Genomic DNA, 12,384 nt, shown 5'->3' with positions numbered 1-12,384 from the left:
GAAGAAGTTCATGAACTCATTACTACTATATAATATTGTAATCTGAGAAATGGTGTCTTACTATCTTACCATGTTTATCCGAGAAACAAAATCCTTAGTGTAGTATACCAGGTCCACAGCTATACTATATACACCTCTCATAGCAGTCAACAACTACACATAATAATGTGATACTCTTTCTGGTTAGCACTGCAAGCTCTTGGCACTTTGGTTTTGCACTTGTGTATCACCCATCACCACCTTCATGACTGAACTTACAAGTGTTAACAGATTCTGGTTGTGAGGATTCTGGGTTTCCCAGTATCTACTCAGAGCAGACAGGCAGCTGCAATACCACTAAACAACCCCTGTTAAGATTTATCTGTCCAAAGGATGAAATGACTGTGGAATAAGTGTGGTTAATCTTCATCCTGGCTTGCTGTTTCAATGCTTGAAAAGAAAACTTATTTTCTTACATCAAGTTTGTCACATACTGTCATTGAGAAGAAATGGCACTTTTTCAGACTCAAGAACTTGTGGTACAGCACAACTATAAACAGGTTTACACTGTTTACTGAGCAACACCCCATCTAAGTGCAAGTTAGTCTGTCTTATGAAGTCGCTGAGGTCTGGAAGAGGGACAACATGGTTGACTGGGCTCCAGCGCCAGACATTCTGAAAGCCCTGCAGTTTTTGAGCCTCACTGAGTTCGGAGAGCTTAGACTGGAGACGGCTCATGGAAGAGGGCAGTGCAGGTCATTTACTGACTGTATATGAGAGAGAGAAATAAAATCTCCAAAGTTGTTGCTCTTGATTAGCTAAAACTAGATGTTACCAGCATCACTAGCCAGTTTAGAAAATTAAACTTGCACATTTCCACTTGCTGTTCGCATTGTGATCATTAGGAGCCTTAAGCTTTCAATACCTGATAGCAATGTCAGCCTCACAGTTCCAATACAAAACCAAAGCAAAACGGATACCAAACATATCTGGACAGATCTGATACATGAGGCTTGTTGAATATTGGGGAAATGACTAAACTGAAGAACGAACTCTGCCACCACTGAGCTGTACCTAGCTGATTAGTCTTTACATGGTAAACAAATCCCAAACCATACTGGTCACAGTATACTACTAATGGTATTGCTGCCTATTACAAACAATAATCCTACTGGAGCACTCCTCACAACATACAACTGTTGACGACTGAAAAGGGCATTCGCCATTATTCTACATGTAGAGGTGCGGTACCTCAGCGTTACTGTGTATGCCATAGGTATTCAGAACCCTCAGCGTCTCCTGGAAGTGTGGGGTTAAAGTTCTCAGTGCTGAACAGGACTGCTACAGACTTGGTGGGACTCTTGAATGGACCTGCAGGTTGCAAATGTACAGGAAAGACAAGCACACCACAGAGTTTGTCCATCCCTTGATAGCTTTTAGCTCACATATAGCAGACTGAACTGAAAGATGAAAGGGATCTTTCTTGCAGATGAAAGGGGGTTTGCTTTGCAAACATTCTCTGTATTCTGTGGCTGCAAGAGGGTGGGTTGGGAAAATAATTATACAAGGAAGGGAGCGGAAAAAACTCAGCCCCACAACCTTACTCTCTATTCTACTATACATTTCATGCTGTGAAGCACTCACATAATGCAGGAGCACTTCATGATACAATTCAGATGGACTTCTACTCCAGACTCATCGTGGTTTTCACACAGATACAAATGATCCATAATCTAATAGCATTTCAAAAGACAATGTGTATGTGACTAGTGATTTCCATTATCTCTCCACCACACCACAGCTTGGGTCCAACTATCCTGTAGAGGGTGCAGAGCAAGATTTTCATTATGCAGAGAACCACGCCATTGTTTTTTTGTCTGATCACCTCTTTGGGAAAGACTGTCATGATGTTATGAATGTCTAGGAGAATTTTGCCCAGGTAGAGTGCCCCCAACTTCTCTGGAAAGAAGCGACACTGAAAGAGGTAAAAGTATTCAGATACTGTGATGGTGGCGGCACAGAGGGAGTGAGAAGTGAGGATGTAATAAAGTGCTCTTTATTTTCCATAAAGATAGCTGCAATACAGCGACAAAAGAAAACAAAACAGGCGTCAGGTTTGGATCAACGTTGAGCTCGGGCGACGCGTGCAGCTCCAAGGTCCACTAATGTGTAGCGCTGACATCAGGAACCTGTGGGCTTAAATAGTGAGAAAGCAAATAAGGAACAGGTGATTCATGTTGATATGCAGGTGATTGGGAGTGTGGCAGGTGTGTGGTGCGGTTCTGAGCAGGAGTGGGCGTGTCCCTCCTGCTGGATGACCAGCCTACCCTGACAGGTAAAACATGCGTATCTACCTCTTGTCTCACACACATACATACACACACACACACCTACCTACCTAACCTCCCTCCCTCCAGAACCATTACCTTAATTACTATCTCTTTGAATTTAGAAGAGTAAGTAGCTGAGCTACAGGACTCCTGCAGCAGCATCAGCAATGCACTGAAATGTAAAAGATATAAAAGTCAGAAACAAGAGTCAATTCAGCAAATTAAATAACAAGCAAAACCAGGTTGATCAAATTGAACTATACAGTCATTGTAACTACGATCTTTTATTTGCATCACGTTAATTTTGATAGTAATGGACAATGTTGTGCTACATGTGTCATATACCATTTCAAGAGATAAAAAGCCCAAGGAAATCTATTGACCACGTTTCCATATTTAAAAAGGAAAGTCAAGTTGGTCCATAATCCTTTACCATATTAAAAACTCCCACTCTACATCACAGGATGTCCAACAGGAAATCCAGTGCTGGTTACTGTATTGTTGACAGGCATGTGTATCACCTGCATGTGCTGGTGTGGTCTGCAGTCTTAACAGGGTCGAGGGTAGGATGTGAACAGAGCAGATGAGCTGGGACTCTCCCTCGCTCTGCTGTTGCTGCTGGGGGTCCAGGATCAGAGAGAGCAGAGCCTCCACTAGGTCCTTCAGCACACCAGGAGAGGCCTCCTGAGCCAGCTTACCAGCCAGGACCAGCCACACAAAGTATATAGTGCCTCTGTTATTATACTGTTATGTTACTGTTATGTTTACTCTGTTATATTACATTTTGAGTTGCTCCTACTGAGATGCCGTGGTTGTCTTAAGGCAGCACATGGCGCATGTGCTGCGTGAGTCACTTTACGTTAGCTAATGGAGGAATGTATTGCCATGCTTTGTGGATTTATAACCGTCTTCAGTTGTTTATGTCAATCTGTTTAAAAGTAAGTTGTTCAATACTTATATTACAGTAACGGACATTATACAGATTGTATTTCGTATGAGAGATGCCGTGAGCGAATGATCTTTGATGATGGTAATCAGATGCTAAATATAGATACCTATCTCTCCGAGCCCTGCTCTCTGACCGGAGTCTCCAGCTTCCAAGGCCCACCAAGCCGGCACACACTCTTTTTCTTTAGTGTACTAGAATTCTATTCAATGCAAATGCAGTTTTTATATTAAAAGATAGCAAAGGAGTAATACACCGTCACACAACACGGTTTTGTTGGTATTGCAACAGGGAAATGTACAAACAGTCATTTTATATTTACAGTTGTGTTCAAAATAATAGCAATCCAACATCAATAACTAGATCAATCACTGCTTTTGGTAGAAATTGTATTTCTACATGGCAAAAAAATGTACTAGGTGTGGTAGAATAATAAAAAACCAACTGCTGCTGATTCTGTGTAACTGAATAATTAACTAAAAGGGGTGTGTTCAAAATAAGAGCAGTGCGAAGTTCAATTAGTGAGGTCGTTCATTCTGTGAAAAAACAGGTGGCCCCTATTATATGATGAAAGCAGCAGATGTTGTGCATACTGGTTATAGTGCATTTCTCTCTAAAAAACTGAGTAAAATGGGCCGTTCCAGACATTGTTCGGAAGAACAGTGTACTTTGATTAAAAAGTTGATTGGAGAGGGGAAAGCATATAAAGAAGTACAGAAAATGATAGACTGCTCAGCTAAAATGATCTCAAATGCTTTAAAATGGCAACCAAAACCAGAAAGATGTGGAAGAAACATGGAAAACTCCATTTCAAATGGATTGAAGTAATAGAGACTCAGCCAATGATCAGCTCCAGGGAGATGAAAGAAGGTCTAAAGTTACGTGTGAATACTGTAACAATTAGAATATGCCTATGTGAAGCCAAGCTATTGGCAAGAAGCCCACGCAAAGGCCCATTGCTGCAAAAACAACATGTGCTGAAGAGGTTACAATTTGCCAAAGAACACATCAACTGGCCTAAAGGGAATTGGCGCAACATTTTGGGGACTGATGAAAGCAAGATTGTTCTTTTTGGGTCTAGGGGCCGCAGACAGTTTGTCAGATGACCCACAAACACTGACTTCAAACAACAGTACACTGTGAAGACAGTGAAGCATGGTGGCATAAGCATCATGAAACGGTTTTTCTCATACTATGGTGTCGGGCCTATTTATTGCATACCAGGGATCATGGATCAGATGGAATTCATCAAAATACTTGAAGAGGTAGTGTTGAATCATGCCGAAGATGAAAGGCCCTTGAAATGGATGTTTCAACAAGACAGGGACCCCAAACACACCAGTAAGTGTGCAACATCTTGGTTCCAGACCAAGAAGATTAATTTTACAGAGTGCTCAGCCCAATCTCCGGACCCTAATCCAATAAAAAACTTGTGGGGTGACATAAAAATGCTTGGCAAAACCAAGAAATGCAGAGGAATTGTGGCATGTAGTACAGTCGTTCTGGACTGGAATACCTGCTCACAGGTGCCAGAAGCTGGCCGACTCCATGCACCACAGATGTGAAGCAGTTCTCAGAAATAGTGATTATACAACTAAATATTAGTTTAGTGATTCACAGGAAAGCTCAATATTCAAGCATTTTTCAGTTTATACAGTAAACGTGTGAGTTTGTAAAGAAAAAGGCAGACACTGCAATTTTTTTGAACAACCTAATATTCCCTTTTCTTAACTTTACAAGTAACATGTGACCGACATTTTTGAAAAATAAAAGAGCATTCTGTTAAATAACTGGCATCAACCTTATTATTCACAAGGCTTGGAGAAAATAAAGTCAAATAATTCTTCCTGCAGATGGCGTGACCGCGGTGAGGAAACTCCAGCTGTTCTTTAAACCAAAAGATATTATCCTACCTAGGTTAGATAGCTACCTAGTTGATCATTAGCTAGAGTACTTTAACATAATGCTAGGTAGCAAGTAGCTATTTAGGTAGCTATATGGGTAGATAATACTTTTAGAGAAGCGTTAATGCTAACCAGCTGAATCGTGCTTTCCAAACCTATAAGAGAGAATAAAATTGCTCACCAATATCTACTTTCACATACCATAAATATCCACACACCAGTACAAAGCACAGAGCGAGTTTACTGAGCCTTATGCTAACATTTTTGGTCTGAGTAGTTTTATGCAGTCACTGTCATCCCCCATGATAGTGTGCTTTTGTAACTACACCGTCACAGTATCTGTACACTTGTAACGCTCAGTGTCACTGGCGAATGATCAATCTTTTTCCAGAGAAGTTGGAGGCATTCTACCTGGACAAAATTCTAGACATTCACAGATTCATGACAGTCTTTCCCAAAGAGGTAATTAGACAAAACCCAATGGCGTGGTTCTCTGCACAGTGAAAATCTTGCTCCGCATCCTCTACAGGATAGTTGGACCCAGGTGTGCCTGTATGTGTAAGTGAAGGTAGGAGCATGTCGTGACCATTTCTCAGTGTGTCGTTACTGGTATCTTAGTTGTAAGGACGGATGGTAAACATTCACTGTTACACTATCGTGGTCACATAAAATGGATAGACAAAAAGATATCCAGCTGTGACTTTTTTAAGTTTTTCCAATTCCAACTCATTACCTCTTGCAAGAAAGATAACATAGTTGTTTAGAAGAACAGGTACTGTATTTTTGAGTCATAATATTGTCCATAAAGTGAGGAAGACAATATGGGGACTTAACTAAATATTAGGTCAGAGCCTCCATTTTATAATAAAGAATAATTACATCTCTGTTTGGTGTTTTGATTGTTATGAAATGAAGTATGACTCTGCAAAAGGTTTGAACAAGTGACAAAGACAGATAAGAATGGGTCTTGTAAATATGTTTGGGGTTTAGTGCGTTTGTAAAGGTTAGGGAAATCCTAAACTGTAATAATTTAGGGCTTGGATTAAAACAGAGCATTATTTCCAAATTATGGTTCTCAAACATCTCTGCACTGCACACTTAGGTATTTTCCTTAGATATAGATATTTTGACAACCATACAAGAAGAACTGCACATAACTCTAGATTGAAAGTAAAGCATAACATACTTTATATACTGCTATAGCACTTAATTACTACTACAAAAGCAGCAGCCAAGATGCTTTTGTGTCACATCAGGTGCTAGAACTTAATTTTAAGATTTATACTAGGTCTACAAAAACATGAAATAAAAATTACTCTTCATCAGCTCAGATGTACCACAGTGTAGGGATCCTCAATAGCACATTCTTAATGATAATTAATGTAAAACTTTGGAGCTTGTATGAGGAACGGAAGGTGCTTATATGAAGACGCCCCTGTTAGATGTGAGGCAAAATGCCAGCGTGCTGCTGGTTGGGCTTGGCAGTGTAAATGGACCCCAGCTTTGGTTTCATTGGCAGCTTGCTGTCAGCACCCATGCTAAATATCTAAATGAAGAGGAAAAAATGGGTGAGTGACTGTGGCATTGAAGTGATATGTTATACACACTTTTTGTCATTGCTTTCGTAAGTGTTGTCAGCTATTGTAAGTTAATAAGTTGTAGAATGTGGATTCTGTGACAGGAAAAGAAGCAGTTTCTACCACTTTCCTCCCCTGAATTAGCACCGCTTCTTTCAGTCTGGAATTATGGCACAGCTAGTGCTGATTGAACTTAATAGCCAAATAACTGGCTACAAAACCTCTTCCACTCAGGTAGCTTTTTCATTCATTCTCTCTTTGGGCTACAAATTATGCAGTTAAGGTAAGGTTAAGATGTCGTTCCTCTGCTGACAGTTTAGTAAACTTTGCCTGGTGGGCAGCTAGGAGAATCCCTTGTTAATGAGCAATACCAAAGCACAGACTGATGTGGACTCACCAGTTTAGGGAGCCATTCAGATCCTATATGAGCATTCTCTGTTTGCCGAAATATGCTGCAGACTTACGTTTCTTAATACGGTTTCAGCACAAGCTAGCACGACTGCGTAATGTGGGATACATTACATTTCATTAGGGCATTATGCCCTGACTCCGTAACAGGTCTTAAAATGATTTATACACCTACATTTCCATATCTGCTAAACTGCATGCTCACTTGTTAGATTGCGCCTCTAGTCATCCTCCATTCAAATGTAGTCTAAGTAATTGTAACATTTACATGAACATTTTAATTAAAAATAAATTTAATGGAGACATTTAGAGACAAATGCTTTGCTTAAAGGCACACACTTAAAGGACAATGCTAACGCACGGAATTAGTTACAATAACCAAGAAGATAAACACATGCATTGTAAAACGAATTCGAAAAAAGAACCACATGGGGAACAGCAATGCCAGAGGGAGGAACCATGTCACAGAGTTAAAGAGTTAAATATGTATTCCTTCAGATTTAAACTTGAGTCATTTTCCCTCTTAATTAACTTTAGTTGATTTTAATAAACAAACACAAATAAATTTTAAATAATACAACTGTGTGCAAGAAAATTTCTATGAATAAATTAGTGTCTAACGAAGGCCTAATGGGCATACCTTTTCCAGTGTTGTGTAGTCCTGCATTTTTTGATTGTATTCTCTATCTTCTTCCTCCCAAGTTTCCTGAAGATAAGGAAATATAAATTGTAAAATTTGGAAAAAGGCTACTGTTAATCCATCATGACATGGTATAATAGTTAGGCTATGGACCTTTAACCTCTGAGGAGCTGTCATGGCATTTTTATGATTTTGTTTAAATCTAAACAGTTAACATACTTGCAATCAAACATCCAAAGTGCAATAAACACAATGACAGTGAAGCTTTGGTGCTTTATTTATAAGTTGGCTGGTCACGGTGATACCACTACTAGTGTCACCAGCAGTAAACTGCATACGCCAGTGTTCACTTGTTTTTAACAATGTTTCATTTAACTCAACAGAATGTTGTCCAGCATGAAATTAAAGGCATTTAATATTAAGAATTCAGAGCTCCGGAGCATTTGATTCACCTACTAGGAGATATGTTATAAAATATCCAAGCAATCAAATACATGTGCAAAATGATTAAATTATTCATAGTAATTCAGGAGTAGACTCGAGTACAAAAAATATTCTTTTGAGGTCTAGATTTAAAAAACATTTTTTTTAATTATTACATATGTTAAGTAAAAAAGAAGGTTCGAAAAGAGAAGTAGATGAGTAAGCTACCCTTGTTATAAATTTTGCTTCTGTGTTTTATTTCATAATCTTTGTATTTAACATCCTTTTAAATGACCCTGGAAGTCATACCCTTGTACCATAATCTTTCAGCCTGGGATATCACGATATTCAGCGTGTGACAGCAGTAAAAAAAAAAAAAAAAAAAAAAAAAAAAAAAAAAGATCAATTACAATAAATTTGCATTTTTAATCTATTTGTATGTTCTGAAATAAAATGTTTAATTGCAGGCCTGGTCTTCAAAAATTTCCCTGATGCAGTACCCAATCTAGATGTTTTTATGGTTAGCCGTTAAAATTTTGACAAGTTCATAAAAAGAAAAGCGGATGTTGCTTGGTACAGATAATTAAGGTGGGAAAGGATGTTTGTATATCACCGCAGAGCAATATGCTCAGTTCAGGGCAGCTGTAAGCTAGGGGACGACTTAACAGATGTGTGCTCTGAGATTTATCGTGTAACCAAAGACTCATACATTCCTCCCAGACTCATCACCATATACAAGTCCAAAATTTCAGAGTGCAGCAAATCAGATGTTATAAATATAGAATCAACTCATAAACAAATATTAATGTCTTTGCACACTGTATTTACTCTTTTTCATTCTGTACTCATCTTCCACAATTCACTGGACTCTCTTTAAGGGTGTCCACTGTATTGTGTTCATTCATGACATGAATGAATGAAAGGCAGCTTTTTATTATTGCTCGAATAAATTAACAGGCCCTGCTACCATTCATTCACATGGATTTACTGGGGAATTATGCAATAACTGGTCATAAAGAAATACACAGGATTCTTTCTTTGCACTCTGCATTCTATGGAAAAAATTAACTGCGCAATCGAAGATAGGCGTTAGAAACATGCAGCATTTCTTCCTCTGGTGAAAAAAGTTGCCAGTCCTTTATTAATTCTTTAAGCCCTTTCTTCTTCATATTGTCAATTTATATCCCTTCCAAGCTCGGCATGCTTGTTGTTATCCGCTTCTTTCAAGTATGGATTTCAGCTGGTAGTCTTTTCCCTGGTAGCTTGTGCTTCCTTTACTTATCTAGGAAGGACTGAAGAACTCCCCGTTACACAGGCAGTAACACACAGTAATCAATATACTGTAACTTTTCCAGTGTTTAGCTATTAGTCATCTTATGTTATTATTTAGGCGTACATCAGCTGCTTGATTGAATAACCAAGGACGCCTTTCACTTATAGGTCTCCGTGGACCTCACTGTGGTGTCTTCACGCTGATAAATATCAATAGGGCTGCTACAGAGCCATTTCTAATAGATGTCATTTGGAGACAGCAGGAAGGCAGACATGGATGCACCTCTAACAAGATAGGTTCAGTGAAAGAAAGCAGGGAACTTTGAAAGAGTAAAGTTCTACGTCGACGCACCGAGCTAAACTAGACCAAAATTAGTATGAAGAGGAAGGATTTTAAAATAATAATAATAAAAAAAAAGTAAAACAGTCAAAAATCAGTAAAAACAACAGCAGTAGCTACAACAAAACAGCGCAAAATGTAGTTATAAATCTGACCAATGGGTGGAGCTCTTGGACAATAACATAAAATTTGTACACACATTCACAAACGTTCCTGACACATCACTGTCATATCTAGAAAGAACAATAACTACATTTATATATTACTATGTTTTTGTTCAAATTATGTAATCAGATTATTATTATTCTGACACACGTTCTTTCTGATATGGATTTCAATGGACAGGCTAAAATGAGCTTTTCGCCTAGTGTCGTTTACTCATCTAGGAATGACTTCAGCATCGTGTCACGGTATGATAATATTCACAATTTTGCTTTCTACAACAACAACAAATGTTTATGCATTTTGCACACTGAATCTAAACATGTTTTCAGATTTTCTTTATCACCCAATTGTTTTTGTTCAGTGTACTCATGTCATTATGTATAGTATGGAAAACTGGAGCCCCTCTGTGTTGACAGACTGCTGCTGTACACTGAAGAGGGATGTTCCTGAGGCCAAATATTTACAATATATGTGACAGAAAATGCATACAAACTCAGAATAAAAAGTACTATAAGCTCCACCTATTTTATTTTGGGAAGCAAAATAAATAAATAAATAATGTTTTGCCCAGTGTAATGTATATTAAGTTTCAAGTTTGGTTTATTTGTCACATACATAGTCATACACAGTATAACTCGCAGTGAAATGGTGGAGAGTGCTCTGTCCAAACTGAGGAAAAAGAAAACAGGGGTGCATAAAGAAATATATATTCTATAAATGTACAAAAATATATTAACAATGTATGTACAATATATGTATATTATGTTTATATACACAATGTACAATGTATATGGTTGTGTATATATATGTACACAATGTACAGAATGTACAGATCCATTTTGTAAAATGACATATTTACAGTTTTTATGTTACATGGTGGTAAATGAATATTATATATACACACACACAAACACACACACACACACACACACACACACACACACAGTTGTTACATGGTGGTGGTGGTCCCCACAGTTTATCAGTTTCCCTGATTCAGGGCCCGAATGGCCTGTGGGAAGAAGCTTCTCTTCAGTCTCTCTGTCTTGGTCTTCAGGGAGCGGAAGCACCTCCCTGACCTCAACAGAGAGAAGAGCCTATTGTTGGGATGGGTGGGGTCCTTCACAATCCTCCTGGCCGTGGTCTGGCACCGCTTGTGATGGTCTACAGGTCAGGAAGTTCCGTGTGAGTGATGCGCTCTGCTGAACGCACTACCCTTTGGAGTGCTTGTCTGTCCTGCTTGGTGCTATTCCCAAACCAGACTGTGATGTTCCCCGTGAGGATGCTCTCGATAGTGCAGGTGTAGAAGTTCCACAGTACCTTGGAGGGCAGTCTGAAGTCTCTTAGGCGTCTGAGGTGGTAAAGACAACGATGAGAAGGTAAAGACGAGCCTTCTTTGCCAGGGAGTTGGTATGGCGGGACCAGGACAGGTCCTGCGAGATGTGAACACCAAGGTACTTGAAACTATCTATTCTCTCCACCGTGGTTCCACTGATCCTCACTGGTTGGTAGAGCCGCTCCTGCTTCTTAATGCAATCCACGATCAGCTCCTTTGTCTTACTGACGTTTAGGAGGAGATTATTTTCCTGGCACCAGTTTTCCAGGTGTTTAATCTCCTCCAGGTAGGCCTGAGATCAGGCCCATGACAACGGTGTCATCAGCAAACTTGACAATGATGGTGGAGCTGGAAGTGGCTGTGCAGTCGTAGGTGTACAGTGAGTAGAGCAGGGGGCTTAGGACACAACCCTGAGGAGCTCCAGTACTGAGGGTGAGGGTGGATGAGGCACAGTTGCCCACCCGTACTGATTGTGGTCTGTCTGTTAGGAAGGTGGAGATCCAGTCGTATATACCTCACTACACACTTTCTCCAAAACTATTTTAATCACCTTTTTCACTAACTCTCCATAAAAGGTTAAGGTGGGATCATAACTTTAATTTAAAACTATTTTCATTGGCCTTTCAGAGAAAGGCCACTTCTAAATAATATTTTATAGGTTAAAAACATATACTTGGGTTTTAACAAGCAATAGCAAGCAAAACACTAAGAAAGAGCCACATCAGAGCTGGTGGTGAGTGGCTCTCGGGGCCCAGTCTGAAACATGCAGTGACTGAGGCAAGAGCAGCTGTCTCATCTCTCAGCGTGTATGTGTATGTCTTCGGTTCTTACATTAATCCTATTTCAGGACAGATCCAAACACCCCGAGGTTACTGGGTGTTACTCTGTTGTGCCAGATGCTTCTGGAAATACTTGAGAAAGTGTCCAAAACAATCACAAGAGGTTTAAAAATATTATAAATTTTAGGCTATTATCCAAGGGTAGGAAATGTGTGATTGAGCTAAATTTAAAAATAAAAATTTGGGTTCAATACCCCCATTACCAGGCCATGAATACAACCTCTGCTG

At 39.3% G+C, this 12,384-nt stretch overlaps 1 protein-coding gene and 1 long non-coding RNA gene across 2 annotated transcripts in view; one reads left to right on the top strand and one right to left on the bottom strand.

The window, feature by feature from the left end:
* Window positions 1-6,457: 6,457 nt before the first annotated feature.
* The window catches only part of pcsk6 (proprotein convertase subtilisin/kexin type 6), a 50,414-nt gene continuing 44,487 nt past the window's right edge, over window positions 6,458-12,384 (bottom strand). Inside the window, exons 21-22 of the mRNA XM_027004511.3 lie at window positions 7,785-7,850; window positions 6,458-6,705 (exon numbers count right to left, since the gene is read on the bottom strand). Of these exons, the coding sequence (XP_026860312.2) occupies window positions 7,828-7,850 (23 nt within the window). The 3' untranslated portion in view covers window positions 6,458-6,705; window positions 7,785-7,827. The remainder of the gene's footprint in view (window positions 6,706-7,784; window positions 7,851-12,384) is intronic.
* Window positions 6,724-10,533, top strand: LOC145656926 (uncharacterized). The gene is made up of 3 exons (XR_014122553.1): window positions 6,724-6,970; window positions 10,165-10,229; window positions 10,401-10,533. It is a non-coding gene; the product is annotated as an uncharacterized LOC145656926 (long non-coding RNA).

Source organism: Electrophorus electricus, chromosome 3, assembly GCF_041902795.1.
Source record: "Electrophorus electricus isolate QZ-2024a chromosome 3, ASM4190279v1, whole genome shotgun sequence".
Lineage (NCBI taxonomy): Eukaryota > Metazoa > Chordata > Actinopteri > Gymnotiformes > Gymnotidae > Electrophorus > Electrophorus electricus.
Note: the sequence above shows the minus strand (reverse complement) of the source record. Positions and strands in the feature narration are given on the sequence as shown.